The following is a 20,300-nucleotide window of genomic DNA, read 5'->3' as shown; positions in this document are numbered from 1 at the left end:
GTCTGTTATCACTGATATCCATTATAACTGAGTGAAAGGTTATTCACAGAAGTACATCATAGGGTACATAGTCAGTACACACAGTAAACATAGAATCACACAGTGTAGTCATATAAAGGTTTTTATATTGGTGTTCTCTTTTATTTTAAATAGTTTCCTAACTAAAACACCTTCTTAGTGCCTCAGCATCTCAAACAATTTACAGTTGTACACAAATATATTTTCTTTTTACTGAAATCCATCATGTTTCAGGTCCATTATGAGAAGGGTTTACTGTGTGTTAGTTGCATATTTTGGATTTCCCCTTCATTTTTTTTTTAATCCAAGGGTGGGGAAAACATGCAGTTTACTCCTCCCCTGTTGGCAGCCATGCCAGTCTCATCTCACATAACCATGTTCTTGGTATATGTGGAGGAAAGAATAAAGAAAAAACAAATGCATAGTTACTTTGAGTAATGTGACATACCAAGTTTTGTCTCGAAGATACTGAAGTGAGATTCCTGTTAAGTTCATGAAGAACAGGATAATCAAGTGATTTTTGGTAGGTTTTGATGAACAAAATGTGATTCTATACAGTGTATACAGTGAAGGGCTTCTGTACAGGAAAGATTTATGAAGTAAAACATGAATTTTGAAGACTGAAATGTGCACTGTGACTGTGGGCTCCATATAATTTATTCATGACGTTCATTTTTGCATCTTTGCCAGTCAATTAATTGTATGATATTATAAATGGGAAAGGACTCATTCCAGAACAACAGAAATGAGGACAGTGATTAAATGACCTTTGCAGAAACCAAGGACTATATTTAGAGATCATATATACACAAGAAATGAGAATAAGGAAAACAGTAAACATGCACATATGAAGAGGGGTATGGGAGAATGAAGGAGGAGATTTTGTTATAAGAATTCTCACCATAATAGAAACTTCAGAAGATGATGATGGTAGTGATAGAAAGGATTCCAGATGAGATGGATTTCTCTTAGACACTAACAGTCTTGTTGGTTGATATTCTCCCATTCTCAGCTATTATTTTTCAATTCATGTTGTTTATATTATGAGGGCTATTCAGAAAGTAACTCCATTTATTTTAGCCAACTAATATAGTAGCAGGGGCAAGCTCACACATGCAAGGTAGCATCACATGACTCATTGCCTTGCAAACCTTAACATAACTGGTCACCTAGTATTTGTTCTTGTCTCTACAGCGTGAGTTATGATGTGTCCTGCAATTGATAATGCCATCATCTGCTGTTAGCAGTATCTTTATGCTAGAAACATGAGTGCTTTGGAAATCCAGCATGATTTATGGATGGCAGTTTACAGCCAGAATGTAAATAGTGAAGGAATTGTAAGACAACAGGGTAGAATGTTCACATATGGGCGAACAAATGTTCACAATGGAGCAAAGAGGTTGGCCATCTGTAGGGAGTGATGTTATTGTTCGAAGTATTGACGAAAAAAAATATGAAAGATAGCGCTTCACAATTTCTGAACTTTTGTGTGAGTTTCCACAAATTTCATGCACTGTTCTCTATGAGACTATCACAGTTAGGCTAGACCATCAAAATTTTGTGCAAGATGGGTTTCAAAAAAAAAGCTCACAGGTGTGCACGAAATGCAGAGAATGGCTTCAGGTTTGAATTTTTAGAGCAATAGCACAAAGATAGTGATGAATTTGTCAGTCACATTATACAAGTAACAGGTGATGAATATCAGGGTTTTATTTATGAATGTTGAAACCAAAGAGCAGTCAAAACCGTGGATGCTTACTCATTCACCATACAAGCCAAAAATGTTTAAACAAACATCTGCCAGAAAGCTGATGGCAGCTGTTTTCTGGAATAGGAAAGGAGTGCTGATGGTGGAATTTATGCAGCAAGGGACCACGGTAATATCAGAAGTGTATAGCAAAACACTAAAAAAAATGTGTACGGCAACTCAGAACCAAAGTCGTGGAATACTGACATTTGGTGTTATGCTTCTCAATGGCCGCGTGTCCTCATGTGTCTGATCACATTTCGGTGCTGCTGAAGCATTTCAACTGGGAGTTGTTTGACCATACTTTTTACAGGCTTGGTCTTGCTTTGAGTGACTACCACCTGTTTACCTATGGAGCTGATGGAAGGTATCGAAACGTGGCTGAGTTCGCAGGCAACAGACCTCTTTGACACAGGCATACAAAAACTTATTTCCTGACGTGACAAGTGCCTCAATTCTGAGTTCTTTTCCAAAGAGCCCTTATATAGTCAAAAAAAAATGTATTTAGTGAACATTTTCTACCTTAATTAATCCTGGTTTAATCATTCTATATGTGCAGTGGTTATTGTATCATGTTATGACTTATTTCAGAGTGGTATTGGAAATGTGTGATTCATGGCTATGTACTCAAAATGGCTGCTATTGTAGCTGGATTACTATCAGCAGCTGTTGTCTGGTCAGAGGTAACCTTCTTCAATAAGGAACCTCTGTCACTTTTTGCAAAATTCCTCAATCCAGCTAAAGTAAACTACGATTACTTCACCATAGAGGTGAGTATCATTATTATTCCAAACTCTGTAAGCAGTCTTAAGAAAACAACATACTATCGAATTTTGCCTACTCAAAATACACAAAATTACTTTGAAGATTTCAAAGTAAATACCTCAGAATTATCACAAACTTCTTTGAAGGTTAACAGCTGGTAGCCCCTGTTCTCATGAATAGTTGCATTCGTGGAGAGAGATTGTGAAGCAAAATTTGTAAAGTGAATCATTATTTTCCATAGTTGGAATGTTGTAATTGAGGTTATGTATTTCCAATTTTTGTGCCTGAAATTAATGCATAAAACACTGGAAAAATCAGTTTATGCTATAAAAAAGGCCAATAAAATCTGCTAGAATTATCAGAAAGGAGGAAAGTCTTACACAAAGTGTACAACATAGCAGAGCAAAACATGAGGGGGACTGATTGGGTGACACTGCATTTGTTTATTTCAGTTTGAAAAGGATTAGAGATGAGTAAGTTTGTATTTAGATGGCAGGCCAAGCCAAGAATGTGCACTTCAGTATAAATAATGTTATGAGTGAAATTTCATAATGCAAATCTTCATGAAGTGAGGATCATCATGTATATTTTCCCAAAGGTGAACTGTCTAGACTGAAATCTTTTCACATTTAAGTGCCATCAGAGTAACTAAACTTTTCCTGAAAAAGCAGTTGTTCTACTTTCATTGAAACATTCGAACGTGTTAGGTCCTTCACATTTAAATTTATGTCTTGCTTTTTTACTGTGTAACAGTTCCAAATGACATGAGGAAGAAACTTTGTTTTTTTTTTGGTTATGCCATGTATATATTCATGTTTAATGCATATGAAAATAAATGGAATGAGTTTCACACAGTTAAGAGGAAGGTGTTCTGAAGCAGGAAGCATTTACATGGTATGCAGTGTGACATGATGCAGTTGTTACTAGGTAGATTATTAGTGACATTTTTCTGCACCCCTTCAGCTGCCTGTCAGATTCTTAATTCTCATTCATGTCCATTGTTCCATTCAGTGCCTTTCAGAAAGTTTCCTGAAGCTAAGGAGATTATGTTTGAATAAATGCTGGAGCTTTATTATCCTGGGCCATAATTTTAACTTTTATGTTCTCTCACAAAGATATGTCACAGTTTAAATCCTTGGAATTACAGTAATTGTTGAACATTGATATATGCATTGGGGAATAAGTATGATTGTTGAATTTAACATTGAGATATTCTTTGGAGAGTGAAGAATTATTGCTGAACATGGAACTGTGTACAGTAAATGTATGTTCTTTGTAGATTACATCAATTTTGATGTTGATTTTGAGCATATTTGATAATACAGTGTGCCTTCAGTAATTACATTTCTTCTTTCAGGTTTTGTCCACTATGATCATTGCATATATGTGTTACTGTGCATATTCAACAGTGCTGAAAATACGACTTCTGAATTTATACTACTTAGCACCTCATCACCAAACAGATGAATACTCGCTGATATTTTCGGGAATGATGCTGTGTCGACTCACGCCGCCTATGTGTCTCAATTTTCTTGGCCTCATTCACATGGATAGCCACATTATTAAGGATCATATTTGGGAAACACATTACACACAGGTATATTGTAGTGGATACCATTGCTGTTTCATATTTGGTTGGTTTGTGTCTGATATGAGAGGTTGGCTATCCTCACCTGCCAGTTCAACTGAACCATTGTTCATCACCATGTGCATTGCATTGTCTGCAATATTAACACAACTTAACTGCATGAAAATGTTAAGTATCATGAGAAGGTACTGGCACAACTTACAACTGGCCTCAGGGGTCAGGAATTGTTAATTGAAGCTCGTCTGAAAGAAAACTTTAGATGGTTGTTGTGCTGAAGATATTATATTTATAGATGTAATCCATAATTTTGTAAAAATCGTTTAACCCATTGGTTTGGAGTGTTTTTCTGTACATATGGTTGAGCCTAGTCATATTCGAGTCTTAAATTCTCAAGATGAAGCAAAAAATTCTATCTCGATTCACACTTAATTTTTTATTCTTGAATTTCAAGAGTTTCCTGATAACCACTTTTGCTTTGTACATCAGGGTCGTGTTAGAAGAGACGTGTATTGTATTTGAAAGAAAATTGTTGATTAGCAGTACTGCAAGATTCTGTGCTTGTGAAACTGCATCTGTTGGTCAACATAAAAATGACAGATTATGTCAAGGAGAGAACTAGTATGAAAGGGAATAATTTGTCAGAAAGTGTTAGGCACTGAAGTTATGATTAAATACATGGAACAAATAGAGAACTGTGAAACAGCATGAAAATACAATGTCTCTGAAGGTGGAGAACCTGAAGTTGACTGCTGTTCAGCGTCAGTGTATTTTGCTAATTCAGAGACAGACTGGAACGTCAATTTCATGCAATATCCACTGTTTACAGGATGCCAAAATTGTGTCCAGCTCAAGGTGGTTTGAACAAGTGATGCAGAGGAACAGGTTTTCTTTGCAGTCAAGGTCTTCTCTTCAGAAGTAGTTACCATCACACTTTGAGGAAATGCCAGTGTATATCAGTATGCCATCCAGCTAAGCCATTCATGATGTAGGTGCAAAACCTGTTGTAATGAAAAGGTGCAGAGAAAAGATGTGAGCATAGTGCTGCCAGAGTTATTAAAACAAAGAGATGGATGACTAAATGAAATGGTGTGGGACTGGTTATAAGTTCTCTGGAACAGGAGACAAAGGGAATTGTTTATTAAATAAGGAATGTTTTGTGCTGGATGCATTTAAAAGTCAATCATCAGTTCATGTCTGATCTATGATTCATGCAGTGAATACTGACTTTATGGTTGTATCTGGAAGGATGTCTTCATAACTACATGTTGTGAATAGGCCTTTTAAGGAATGTTCGAAACAGTTGTATTCTGGATGGCTGTTGGCAGGAAACCATGTTTTGGCACCACCAGAACAGTTAAGAAGCTCAGTATGTAACTGCTGCACCTGTGGATCAAACCATGGCAATGGATCTCTCTAGAAAAGAAAGTCAGAGGATGTAAAGACTGCTGTATATCTGATGGAATGGAGAAAAGGGAAGATGTTGGGAATGCGGGCAGTGAGCATGAGAGAGTGAGCAGTGAATGTGAGACATAAGATGGGAATTGTGAAGACACTGCATCTGGAACATGAAAGGAATAGTGAAACTAAATGGAGGCTAGTGACTTCAAGAAAGAAGGTGTCAAAGCGTGGCTGAGCTCACAAGCGGAAGACTTCTTTGACACAGGCATATGAAAACTTATTCCCCGATTTGACAAGTGCCTCAATTCTGACAGTGTCTACACTGAGAAGTAGCTTAAGTATGTACATTTTTTCTCATTGCTTGTTCTGTTAACAGCTTTCTGGAGGTTACTTTCCATATAGCCCTCAAGTTACAGATATGTTTGACAGTGTTATTTTTCAATCTTAAAATTACTAAATGCAGTGAACACACTTGTTATATAATAGCTTAAAATATTGTTTTAAGCTTTTGAAGATTATAAGTGTAACCATATGTGAATATATAGGCAGAAATTTCCATCTAGCTATGTATGTTCTCAAATTTGACTTGTCCTCACAGAGAACAAGCTGGCTGCAATAAAAATAGAGACTAGCATGGGTTTGTCATGCTTAAATGATCCAACACTATTGGCAGAAGTGAATTGCATTCTTGCAATAATGCCCAACATAATTGTCCAAAAGTTAAGATCTTCCTTTTGCAGGTTATGGGGCACATGGATGTGATATCTATTGTGTCTGATGGCTTTAATGTGTATTTCCCCATGGCAATGCTGGCCTTCTGTTTGGCAACATACTTCAGTGTAGGATCACGACTGCTATCATTGCTTGGATTCCAGCAGTTTGTTGGTGATGATGAAGTGACTGCTGATCTTGTGGAAGAAGGCCGAGAGCTCATCAAGAGAGGTTGCAATTTTATGTCTGCTATAAGCACATTGTATAAATGTACTTTAATTTTATACAGTATATCATAAATTTAACAGACTAATTGGGGAAGTGTGTGTCCAGTATTGCTGAATGTTAGTTAAATCCAAATGTCCATAAAATAGTGTCTGTATGAAACCAACAGCACAAATTTAATATGTAATAGAATGATCTATGTACTAGGTACATGTTATATTCATAGCACAACTGATGAAGTACACATACAGAACATAACAACCAGACTATTACAGGGAGGTACCAACATATGAACCTGAGAATAAAGGGAAAGTACCAAAGAATTTTTGGCTGTTAAATCCGAAATTCAATAAATCAAGGATTTGCTGTATTTGTTTCTAATAGTGGTTAATTTTGAGGCCTGAATTGTAACTATGAGAAATGCTAGTACTGATTATAGCTATTAGGTACTGGATTTTTCCCCCTGGTGTAAAGTGGCTTTGTTGTGAAGCCAACCACACACCTTCATCTATTGCTGAAGTTAAACATGTGTTAAGCTATGCCTGCACCCATACATATGCATGCATGGCATGGTGCTGAAGTACAGAGATGAATTTAACTAGTCCATTATTACTCTATTAAAAGGAGTACAGTAAAACACAGTGAAAGCAAGATATTACAAGAATTTATAAAATTATTGTTGTAGCAGATACTCAAGTGTCTGAAAATGGTTCACATACAAAATTGTAAGTTTGTCCCCTAACTTCTGATGGTGAATAATTCAGTGTGGAACTAAGGTTTAAATAACAATGTGGATACAGCAATATTTCCTCTTTTTTGGAGTGATTGTCATGGGGATATGAAAATAATGAAGAATAATTCATTATGTGAACCAAAGAGCTAAAGATTTTTCTTGAACTTAGATAATCCTTCTCCTTGAAACTGACTATTAATTAGGAGCTGCCCTTTACAAGCAAAAGCCCCACCATTTTCTGCATACATGAGTGAGCACAGATCATTCATATTCTGCTCACCAGTCCCACCCACAGTTTACAGCACATGTGTCTATATGTGAATAAACACAAATTTGTATCAAACTTGTGTAACAGATGTACTCATACATAGAGCAGTTTAAAGCACACTGACACCGCCATGTACCATGACAAGGATTGTTCTAAATTCCATTATTAGAATTTGTGCAACTTTATGACTGTACATATTGAAGTAAAGGTTGTGAATCAGTCATTATAGTTAACTGTAAAATGCATGTTACAGTAATGGCACATGTATGTGAATCCATAACTGTTTATTTTTCTGTCAAATGATATATTTACATTACCATATATATGAGACAAACACCGTCTTAAGTGTAACAAAGAAAGAACAGAAATCTTATAGACATTTTAACTTGCATTAAAGTTTTAAAAAAGTGCTAATTTTAGAAATCAAATTAATGCGTGTAGGTTAACAAAGATTTTATACAATTAGAAAGACTGGTGATTTTAAATTTTAACAGGCAGTGTAACAGCTACGTAAGAATACACACCTGATGATGGCCATTTAGGGCCGAAACATGTAGTGTGGAGGAGGGGAAGAAGAAAGAACTACAATTAAATTGTTACACTTAAGACGGTGTTTGTCTCATATATATTGTGTGAGTGTAACAGGATGCTCAAATATAATATTGTTACATTACCATGCTTGTAATAAAAATAAGCCTCTTCATAAGAGATGGGGGGCACGCAGTAGCATGGTTGGTTGAGGCACTATCCTACAAGCCGGAAGGTCGCAGGTTCAAGTCCCAATGAGGTCATTAGCTTTTTTCAATTGACGTAATCCTTCCAGCCGCACTATGGCCCTGGGGTCAACTCAGCCTCTTAACAAAAATGAGTACCAGGATTATTCTTGGAATATTCTTGGGGGTAAAGGGTGGCCAGCGTGTAGGGCTGACAGCCTTACCACCATCTATGAGCCGATTGTCTAGAAAATGTGGGAACCTCAACATCTCACAACCCTATGGGCCTCCATGGCCTGTTACAGGGATACCTTTATTTTTACCTTTACATAAGACAACTGGATAGAATCTGTACCATCTTCTATAGTTCACACGCCCTTAATGTTAACATTGGTAGCACAGTCTCATTTCAGTATGTCCATCACACAGTCATAAATTGAGATCATGAAATGAATTTCATTATGTTACATTGAATTCCTTGAATCCATAGTTAGTCAGAATCACAGTAGGCTGTGGAATAAGTCGTGTAAGTGGAAAAACATATGTACAGTACAACTGAAGTTTTCACACAAGAAAACTCAAGAAATCACAGTGGTTACACATGAAGCTATTCAAAAATGCATCCACGTATATGCTGTCAACTTATCCTATTTACACAGTAATGACAAGAGAAAGGAACAGTATTAATTGCCTTTGGTTTAGTATATACCCTATTTTGTCTTGGTTCATCAGTATCAAAAATGTCATCAGTCCATACTACCTTCATGTTTCATTTATTGGTGAGCTGCTGACTTCACCCCAATTTATCATTTAAATTTTCATATTCAAGTGTAAGCTCTTTCATTTTGTTGCCTTGATTTTTGTTTCACAAAATTTTTCAGTTATTGCCAACTGAAATAGATACCATAAAGAAAAACATACAGACTTTGATGCAATTAAGGAGGTTGGTCTAGAAGTAAACACAGAGAAAACTAAGTACATGTTGCTGTCTCATCACCAAAATGAAGGGCAAAATCATGACAAAGACAGGTAACAGATCTTTTGAAATTGTGGTACAGTTCAGATATTTGGGAACAATAATAACAAATCAAAACCTGATTCAGGAGGAAATTAAGAGGAGATTGAACTCGGGTAATGCTTGCTACCATTAAGTCCAGAACCTTTTTCTTCTCATCTGCTGTCCAAAAACTTAAAAATTGGAATATACAAAAGAATAATTTTGTCTGTAGTTCTGTATGGGTGTGAAACTTGGTCTCTGACATTAAAGGAGGAACATAGACTGAGGGTGTTGAGGAGAATATTTTGACTGAAGAGAGATGAAGTCATAGGAGGTTGGAGAAGACCGAGGTGTAGGTGGGTGAACAATATTAAAATGGATCTTAGAGAGATAGGATGGGATGGTATGGACTGGATTGACCTGGCTCAGGATAGGGACCAGTGGAGGGCCCTTGTGAACACGGTATGAACCTTCAGGTTACATAAAATGCTGGGAAATTCTTGAGTAGTTGCACAATTGGCGGTTTCTCAAGACGGGCTCAGCTCCATGAGAGAGTGCGAACTAGAACACAGTAGATGTTCAGTGTGATGGAACATTAAATATTCCCCTGTGTAGTTGTGTTCTATGACATCATCCCACCTGAATTAGATGACTGTGTGTGTGTGTGTGTGTCACAAGGAAGGGAAGGTGGTATATGGTGCTGTGAACATGTGATGTATGTTTCCCAGTGGCTAAAACTTGGAGGAATAAGCTGCTCACAAATTCTGGAATGTAAACTTTCTCCTAGAGGACCGAGAGAGTGAGTTAATGGGTCCTTTGCAGTGTGGGAACTGCCCACATTCAAGCAAGTGTGACAATGCAAGCGTCATTGCTTAGCAACGACGAGTAAACAACGGTAAACGGTAAACACCTACGGGCACTCTTCGACTGACTGCAGAAGTATGGGATCCTCATCAACCCGGCGAAGTGCGTCTTCCGAGTACGTGAGATCACCTTCCTCGGTTATAAGGCGTCCGCCGAAGGCTCCCAACCGCTGGAAGAACGAGTGACTCACCTTCAGGAATGTCAACCTCCCAAAACCGCCAGTCAACTCCGCCGTTTCCTGGGCATGCTGAACTACTATAGGCGATTTCTGCCCCACGCGGCAGCACACCAGGCACCACTGCACGACGTCCTCTCCGGACCCAAGGTCAAGGGCTCCCACCCCATCACTTGGACACCGGAGCTCCACAGGGCCTTCGAAGAGTGCAAGGCGAGTTTGTCACGCGCCACACTACTGGCTCACCCCGATCCATCCGCGCCACTTGCACTCGTCACAGATGCCTCCACGTCCGCAATGGGTGCCGTACTACAGCAACGCGTCAAGAACGCCTGGCAGCCCCTGGCATTCTTCTCAAGAAAACTCAACCCGGCCCAGCAAAAATACAGTGCGTATGACCGCGAGCTGCTGGCCATCTACGAGGCCGTAAAGCACTTTCGCCACATGCTGGAAGCGCGCCACTTCAGCATCTTCACAGACCACAAACCTATCACCTACGCTTTCCAGCAGAAAAGGGACAAATGCTCACCAAGGCAATTCAACCACCTGGATTTCATAGCACAATTCACGACCGACATCCGACACATCTCGGGACAGGACAACGTCGTTGCCGACGCGCTTTCCCGCGTCGAATCCATCACGGCGCCACCGTCCTACGACGCATTGGCCGCATCGCAGGACAGCAACGACGAACTCCAATCACTTCGGCAGTCAAACACCGCCTTGCGGCTCGAAAAGCTACCAATCCCTGGTACCACGGTGTCCATCTACTGCGATACCTCTGCCGGGAAACCTCGGCCGTACATCCCAGCTCCTCTTCGGTTCCAAGTGTTCCAGTCCGTCCATGATCTGTCGCATCCAGGGACCAAAGCAACGGCAAAACTGGTCGCACAGCGTTTCGTGTGGCCAGGCGTGCAGAAGGATTGCCGCTCCTGGGCACGTGCTTGCCAGGCCTGCCAGCGCTCCAAAGTCTCCCGCCACAGCAGTCTGCTAGCCATAAATGACTTCAGAAGCAAAACTGCAAGTGTAGGTGGTGCAAAAAATTACTGGGAAACAGAGACAGCTATTTAGGAATCTTGCTGGGAAAATGTCACCATTTTATGCAGTGGTTTTATATGTACAACATTAAGAAATTGTCAGTTTCAGTTGTTTTTGTCACTGTGGTGATGTCCTTGTAAACTATACTTGTACTGTTGTGTTTTCACTGTGTTAAAAATGTCAATTCATTGGAGTCCCCCCCCCATGAGCCTCTTAACAGAAATGAGTACTAGGAATCTTCTGGGGGTAAAGGGTGCCCAGCACATAAGGCTGACAGCCTCAGTGCCATCTGTGAGCCACTTGCCTAGAAAATATGGGAACCTTAACATCTCACAACTCTGTGGGCTTCCGTGGTCTGTTACAGGGATACTACCTTTTTATCTTTATAAAATGGAGTCAGACATATAACAAGACATTTTGTAAGGGATATGGTGAGGTTATCAAGAAATGTAAGCCAATAATGCCAGTTTAGCCATCCTTTTCTGTGCATAGTTTCCACTAGTACCGATGTGGACTATTTTAAACATGTCAAAAAGAACCCCATAGTTCCACACCTTCACCATATTTTTAATCTTACCATGCAAAAGAAATGGTTATTACAAAGTGTCTGTGTTGTGATCTATCTTCATTCAAGATTTGCAGTCTTAGCTTCAGTGGTTAATTAACTCTCAAACTGATTATGTACAGCCATTACATTGTTTGCATTCTATAAAAGTTCTTCCATAACCAGAACTGCAAATTTTTCAGAGATCTTGAAAACTCTGTTAAGTGGCACTAGGAGTTCTCACATCCATCATGTTATTACTGTAGTAAATTAAGACACATAAAGGCATAGTGACTTCTGTTGGCGTGATATTCAAACCACATTTTATATAACTCCTATTCATCAGTTACATATTATTAGGGGTATTCATATGTACTGACATGGATGGATGATGCACATACAAGATATTACCATATTTCCTTATATAAAATAAGAGTGATAAGCCATGATTCAACTGTAGATTAACAAAAGTTTGTAAATTATGAAGAGTACACTATGCTTCCAAAAATAGTAGTCTGTATTTGACTGCCTTATTTTGGAAGTCTGTGACTTATATGTGTGAGGGATTGCATTGGGTATGATTGTTCCCTTGTGATGATTTATTGAAAGTGATACTTAATGTACAGAAAAGCGGCGCCGGCAACGAGCTGAGGATTCTGTTAACCGACGCCGAGAGTTTAAGGAAAGATTTGGTGGAGTAGCATCACGATACCGAACTCCACGGCAGAAACCAGAAGATAGGGGTAAGTTTTCAAATTACGGGTTCTGAAAATTCTCACAGGTGCACACAAAATGCAATGCATGGCTTCAGCTTTGACGTTTTAGAGGCATACCACAGTGCAATGAATTTCTCAATCATATTGTACAAGTAGCAGATAATGAAACCTGGGTTTAATTTATCAGTGTTGACACGAAAGAGCAGTCAAAGCAGTGGATGCACACACATTCATGAAACAAGCAGAAAAAAGTTTCAACAAAAATCTGCCAGTAAACTGATGGCAGGTGTTTTCTGGGACAGAAAAGGAGTGCTGGAGGTGGAATTAATGCACAAGGGACCACAGTAACATCACAAGTGTATTGCGAAACACTGAAAATACTGTGTAGGGCAATTCGATCAAAAGGCATGGAATGCTGATATCTGGTATATAGTGTTCCTCCATGACAATTCACATCTGCATACAGCTGCTTGCACTTGGGCACTGCTGGAGCATTTCAACTGGGAGTTGTGTGACCAGCTTCCTTACAACCGTGATCTCACTCTGAGCAGTTGCCACCTGTTTATCTACCTGAACAACTGATTTCAATGAAAGCACTTCAACAGTAATGAAGAGCAAATAGGATGTCAAAACATTGCCGAGCTCACTTCTGTGAGACATACATACAAAAACTTATTCCCTGATAGGACAAGTGCCTCAATCCTGGCAGTGACTACATCTAGAAGTAGCTTAAGTATGTACAATTTTTTTTGATATAATAATTTTTTTTCTTAATACTTGGTTTGTTAACAGCTTGCCATAAGTTACTTTGTGAATACTCCTCATATATTTCATATGACACCGCTTCTTACAGGAATACTAAAATGATCAAAACTCATTGGCCATTTCTTTCTCATCACATTTCAGGAGTTTATCATTACCACATTGACAGGTTTAATTTATGTATCTTTTTACCACCCAGAAATTGTATCTGAAACTTGCAGAACATACAGTATGTGAGTACTACTTTTCAAAGTACAGTTTTACATATTAGATCATTGAGGTTAGGAATATTACAGATGCATAATAGTAAGAAAGAGTGCAATGTATGCTCTTTCCTGCATATTTTACAGCCATCATTTTGAACCTGGCTGTGTAACTATTATTCCCCCATTTTTATTTTATTTTCAGATCACTGCTGCTGATGGTAATTCGGTGTAAGATAATAGGGTACAGAGTCCTTAAATGGTACTGAATATAGTAAGGCACTCAAAATGATGTGTCCTGCTGAATATAGCAGATTGATTTGTTTCATTCTGGTCCGTCACACTAACAACATTATAAAAGAGGAAACAACTCCATCCAGTGTGACTGTTGAAGTTTTTACTACTTCAGTTCTTAAAACCCTTACACGTTTCAGTCCCTATAGACCATCATCAGAGGGACATAGATACTCTTTGGAAACCACTATTACAATGGGTGTTCTGAATGTTAAAATATATGCACATACAATGTTTGTAATACACAATATATACAAAATCCAAAGTTTTCACAACTACAATGGTTGTCTTGGTATATTAAAATTTTTTAAAACTTCTGTTATTTAAGTTAANTGTGTGTTTGTGTCATGCTGTGTTGTTTTTACCATTCTAAAGTGTGTTGCGCTGCGTATTTATACTTCCTTTGTCTGTGACGTTAACGTGGGGGTGTTCTGATGTTGTATTATGAGGTCGAACATGTTATGTTGGTTATTACTTTCTTGTGTGTGTTTTTGTTGTTCTATCAATTTTTTGAGCTTATTAAAGTGATATACTGTATGTCCAAAAAGTATCCGACTTTATTTTTTTCCGCTGTAAGTAATGGCCAAAGGGGTGGGGGAAACTGAGCGTAATGGTAGAAGGGACTTTCATGTGCATGCGTGATTTTTTGCTGACTTGCAACACTGCTGGATGCATCTGTGGGTGCCAGATAGCGAAGTAGTGTAACACATGTTTGTCGCATTCTCATTTCGCTCAAGATGACAGAATGCTTGGAGCAGCGATACTGCATTAAGTTTTGTCAGAAACTTGGGGATACCCAAGTGGAAACAATCCGCAAAATTCAGCAGGCTTTCGGCGATGATGCAAAGGGGGTCACTCAAATTAAAGAGTGGTTCAACCACTTTAATCATGGCCGTATGTCGGCGGACAGTGAGCAGCATTCCGGGAGACCATCAATGCTGATGTCATTGAAAAAGTGCGTACACTGATCATGGAGGACCATCGTTTGGCCATCCGTGAATTTGCTGATGAGGTTGGGATCAGCAGAGGTTCTGCAAACACAATTTTAACTGAGGATTTGGGCATGCAAAGAGTGGCAGCAATATTTGTGCCTAAGCTGCTTTTGCTGGAGCAGCAACAACTGTCTTGAGGTCGCACAGGACATGCTGGAGTGCGCCAATAGGGATCCTGAGTTCCTGAAGACTGTGATCACTGGTGACAAGTCGTGGGTGTATGGATATGACCCGGAAACCAAGGTCCAGGTGTCACAATGGAAGCATCCAACATCCCTGAGGCCCAAAAGAGCATGACAGGTTCGGAGCAATGTAAAGGTGATACTGACTTTTTTTCAATTACCGGGGTGTTGTGCATCATGAGTACGCACCACTAGGCCAGACTGTCAATAAGGAGAACTACCAAGAAGTCCTCCGCCATGTTCGTGATGCAGTTCGGCACAAGAGACCGGAGCTGTGGGACGCACGCAACTGGCAGCTGCATCATGACAACACCCCAGCTCATTCATCACACCTGATCCAGGGTTTCCTGGCCAAGCATGGCATTCCGCAGGTTCACCAGGCTCCCTACTCTCCTGACATGGCTCCTTGTGATTTCTTTCTGTTCCCGAGATTGAAGACACCGCTAAAAGGCTGCTGTTTTGACAGCCATGAGGACATCATACAGAACGCGACGGCACAGCTGCACGCCATTCCATAAGAAGCCTTCCAGAATTGCTTCCAGTGATGGAACAACCGCTGGGCTAAGTGTGTGGAGTCACAAGGGGCCTACTTTGAAGGCGATTAGGTATTGTAACCACCCAGATACAGAACTTTTTTTTCCTGGCCCAAGGTCTGATACTTTTTGGACAGAGTAGTATGTGGAAGTCTTCTTTTATATTCATGATGCTTCCTTTTTTTTTGGCTTTCTCAGTCATTTCCATGATTACTGTCATTGGTCTGTACTGATGGCGTTTAGTATATGTTGGGGAAATGCTGATTCATCTTTGTTTAGTCTTATGTTCCTTATATGTTCTTTGTACCTTGTTGTTAGATTGATTTATAACAGGTTCCCTTCCCCTATCCACCTTCAGTTTTGAAGAAGTGCCACCCCAATTTTTGGAGTAGTGGTTAGTCTGTCTTAACACAAGGAAGTGGATGCACTAAATAAGACAAAGGAATGCTGATGCTGTCCAGTAATAGGAGGTGGCAGCTTCTCCTGGTTCCATTGCCAGGGTCAAATCAAGTAGGAGTGGCAGTGTAGCAATAGTAAGAGAGACTATGGATGTGAGGCATTCAGATTCTCTTTATGTTTCATTTATCAGATATAATTCCTTTAAGTTCTTGCAAAGTCACTGTGTTTGTTAAGTGTTAAATGACGATCTTTAATACAGAATTTGTAGGTATGTTTGGGATATGCATCTTTATAACATTTTACATTTCTAGCTGTAGCAGCTGCCTATTTTTTCAAAGATTTTCACCACACATAATTGCAGGATACTTCATAAAGTGGTACTGGAGTAGCTGCCATATAAGAAGTTTGAATGTCCAAGTTGATGTTCTTGATGACAGGAAAGTGCAGAGGGAGAAGCTATATATTCATATTCCCTTTCATTAGATGGTTGAAAAGTTATTAAAGGAGGATGGACACATTGATATGCAAATGCATAAGACCATATTGGATGAGAAGGAACTTGTTACATGTAAAAGAATTACCAAATTAAGAATTAAAAATCTTACAATTTTTCTTCATGATCATTTCAGAAATAGTCTTAAAATTGTTCTCTCACCCACCACCAATTTCGAGTGAATTAGAAGTGCATTTTGGACTGACTTCAAGATATCAGAACAATATCTAAAGAGATGTTGCTTATTGAAATGACCTCAAATATAGCTGCTGATGATTTATGCCTGTGGAGCATTCCTTACCAATGTTCATCAGTAGTTGGCAAACATGCTGGAGCTTCGCTTGTCCCTGGTATCACTTCATCATGGATATTTTTTGCTGGAAGTACTTCTTATGCTTGTCATTAACAGCATCCAGTTCTTTAAGAAAAAGTTGAGATATGGGTCCAGAAAATTAATTTTAAAGACATTTTGCAACCATGACATTGTTGGCATTGAGAGGTTCTTCAACAAGGAATTCAAAATACAAGGGTAAGTCAATAAGTAAGTTACAAATGGATATAGAACTTAAAAAAATAAGAGTACTGATTTGAAAAATGCTTTTATTTCCCAACATAATCTCCCTGTACATTGAGGCCCTTGTTCCATCGTTTCATAAACCCCTGAAAACCAGCAGCATGAAATTCTTTGGGCTACTGTCAGAACCAGGCAGTGACTTCCCTTTCTACAGCTTCATCATCGGGAAAATGTTCAGCCGAAAGATGATGTTCAAGAGGGCCGATCAAATGGAAGTCACTTGGAGCAAGCTCAGGGCTATATGGAGGATGCTTGAGGACTTTCCACTTGAAATTTCGCAGCATCTCATTTGTCTTGTTGGCAGTATGGGGACACATGTTGTCATGCAAGGACAACACGCCTTTGGTGAGGAGTCCTGGTCGGTTCCGTTGAATGGCCTTAAGAAGTTTCCTGAGAATGTTACAGTAGGAGTCGGCATTTACCGTTTGTCCTTGAGGCTGGAATGTGGTGAGCAGTATGCCTTCGTGATCCCGCTCACTGCTTGGTTCCGACAGCAACCCAAAGAATTTTATGCTGCTGGTTTTCAGGGGCTTGTGAACCAATGGTACAAGTGCCTCAATGTATAGGGAGATTATGTTGAGAAATAAAAGCATTTTTCAAATCAGTCCTCTTATTTGTTTAAGTTCTATATCCATTTGTAACTTACTTATTGACTTACCAACTTATTTTACCTTAAAGGTTTCAAAGAATTTGATGGTCACAGCTTTAAATGTTCCTTTACCTGTTGCTTCAACATCACCTTCACCTAATTTTTAGTTAAGGTGGGTTGGCATAGTGATAATTCTCTAGACTCCTTTTCTGGATGTTCTTGGTTCAAATCTCAACCAGGATACTAGTTGCTGTGACTGACGTTTTTCCTGGTTTTACTCAGTTCCTCCAAGCAATTGCTGAACTAGTACCTTGATTAGGCCATGACTGCTTCTTTCCAAATCCTACCAAATTCATCTGTCATCCTGACATTCAGTGCTGTATACACAGTATACAGTATAAGTACTGACAGCATTCTTAAATAGGCACAAAGAAAATTCATATGCTCCATCTCATGATTTCTCTAATCATTGATCCTGAATAAGAAAAAACCTGGAATATTATATAAGGTTCACTGAGTGAAGTAAAGTAAGTAACTGGCAAGTTAAGTTAGCACATAAATTGCTTGAAAAAATCGAACAAGTATGTACATGTCCCAACATGAACTTGCAATTAGTGGCATTAAGAACCTTATAAAGCAGAGGAAGAGCAAGCAGCAGACCCCCACCCCCCCACCTTCATCATCTAACCAGAATCCTAAATAATTTAAAGTCATGTGGCATCTGAAAACTAGGTGACAGATAATATCTATTTTAGTTTTCATAATCAGCATAGATATAGATCCATGTGACCAAATCTCTGTTGAACAATGTTATCTTTCCTCATAAAATAGCAAAAGTAGGCTAGGATGTAATAATTTTGTGTATGAAACTTACATTCTCAATTTGCAGTGCGTCCTCTCCATCGTGATGATTCAACAGAGTCTGCTCGAGCTGTTCTCCTTCGTGATGTTGAACCACTGGACTATTATGTAGGTGGAGGTACAGCTTCTACAAATACAGCATCAACAGATGGCAGCGATCATTTCTATGGTCCAAACAGCAGCAGCCAGTATTACCAACATCTGGAAGTTTCGGGAGGTACAGGTTTGGATGCCACACTGGGTAGAGATAGTGCTGACAACCAAGGATCACTAATACTATATCAAGGAGGCACAGTGACGGATAGTTTCATTCCAGATACTACAGGTAATGTGTTTGGTGGATTACCTATATCAAGGGATAGAGTTGGTCCTCCACCTCGAGGACTGTTCGATGATGTGTGAACAGATCACACATGTGAATCTAAGTATTGCTTTTACTGAATTTAATGCGAGGACATATCCTTGTCCAGATATCTGCAGATTGTTCCTAAAAGCAGAAGTAATTTTTAAATTGTTCTTTTAAAATAATGAGGTAATTACTTTCTGGCAGGTTGTAATTCGTAGTGTAAGAATAATATGACTGATATTTTGTCTATGCTCCATATGTTCAGAATTTTGACTGACAGGTTTGTTGAGATTTGAGGTTTTCACAGTATTGAAGATTTTATTTACTGTAGTCATCTTGGTTGCACCACATAATGTGATAGGTTGTTACCAGCATTTTGTAGGAATCTGCTGCATCTTCAGTTAGAAATGAGCCAATTTTGAAAATCGATATTGGAAGAGTGAGGGGGGACTGGGTCATGGAGAACAGGATTGGCCATTCTCCCCTCACCCTTATGTAACCTACCCATTTCTGAATTTGGCTCACTGAAGATTGATGAAGGGATACTGAGATAGTAGACTGAGTGAAAGTGAACTGGGTATTTAGATGTTTAAGAATTGAAATTCAAATCCACTGTAGATAACACAATACAAAAGTGTATATGTTTATTAGAGATGAAACGTAAGTGCTTCACAGTTCACAATATTTGCGCATTGTAGTTAAAGTATCTAATAATTCTGTGACCAGTATGTGTAATAGGGTGTGATTATGCAATACTTGGAAGCACACGGAAGAGTCAATATGAGAATGTATGCAGTGCACTGTCCCATCCGTTATATGGTGTAAAATCCAATATGAAATATGATGTAATGTCTCAAATATGAACTTACATAGGGTGTAATTGTGAGTCATGTGCTTTAGTGGTGCTGAAAGCAAAACAGGTTCATAAACAGAGGTTAAACTTACTGGGCTTAATGATTTTAAATGTTTAAAACAGCATGTGTGAGGAAATATACTGGCCATCTCTTTATCATTACATTAATATTATTGGTCTGATAGTTCAATGATTTCACAGTTCTTTTAACTGTTTCTCCAAGTGTGAACAAAACAAATTTGTGCGTTTAAGATAGCATGCAGCACACACACACACATCTTACATGTGCGTGTATATATACAGTAAAACTTGGTTATAGCAACATCGGTTTCTGCGACACCTTGCCTATTGCGTCAAATATTCAATGGTACGAACTAATTCCTCATAAAGCATCTGTTTTTATACCTTGCTTAGTACGACATGCACAAATGCATCAACCTCGTATGTAACGTCATTTTCATTCCTGAATTTCTCTGATATCGTGGGAAAGTTCGATGTGTCTGCCCACCCTCACTTTCTCTACTTGCTGATGTGACTGTCTTGGAAGAATACGACCCCGGGCTGCAAGAGGAGCGTGGGTTTTATGCGAAAACAAGGGTGTGGGGTGGGACTGCGTGAATAGTGCAAGAGGACGCGGCAGGTTGTTAACTGCATTCCTTTCCTAGAATCTCGTCTAACAGGACCTCACATTGTCTACTTACCCTATAGTGTTCCTGCCT

At 39.1% G+C, this 20,300-nt stretch overlaps 1 protein-coding gene across 1 annotated transcript in view; it reads left to right on the top strand.

The window, feature by feature from the left end:
• Positions 1–19,916, top strand: part of LOC111865016 (LMBR1 domain-containing protein 2 homolog) — a 29,822-nt gene extending 9,906 nt beyond the window's left edge. Inside the window, exons 7-11 of the mRNA XM_023852707.2 lie at positions 2,357–2,535; positions 3,888–4,127; positions 6,257–6,458; positions 12,411–12,527; positions 18,411–19,916. Of these exons, the coding sequence (XP_023708475.1) occupies positions 2,357–2,535; positions 3,888–4,127; positions 6,257–6,458; positions 12,411–12,527; positions 18,411–18,784 (1,112 nt within the window). The 3' untranslated portion in view covers positions 18,785–19,916. The remainder of the gene's footprint in view (positions 1–2,356; positions 2,536–3,887; positions 4,128–6,256; positions 6,459–12,410; positions 12,528–18,410) is intronic.
• Positions 19,917–20,300: the final 384 nt, after the last annotated feature.

The sequence above is a fragment of the Cryptotermes secundus genome, unplaced genomic scaffold (assembly GCF_002891405.2).
Source record: "Cryptotermes secundus unplaced genomic scaffold, Csec_1.0 scaffold766, whole genome shotgun sequence".
Taxonomy (NCBI): domain Eukaryota; kingdom Metazoa; phylum Arthropoda; class Insecta; order Blattodea; family Kalotermitidae; genus Cryptotermes; species Cryptotermes secundus.
Note: the sequence above shows the minus strand (reverse complement) of the source record. Positions and strands in the feature narration are given on the sequence as shown.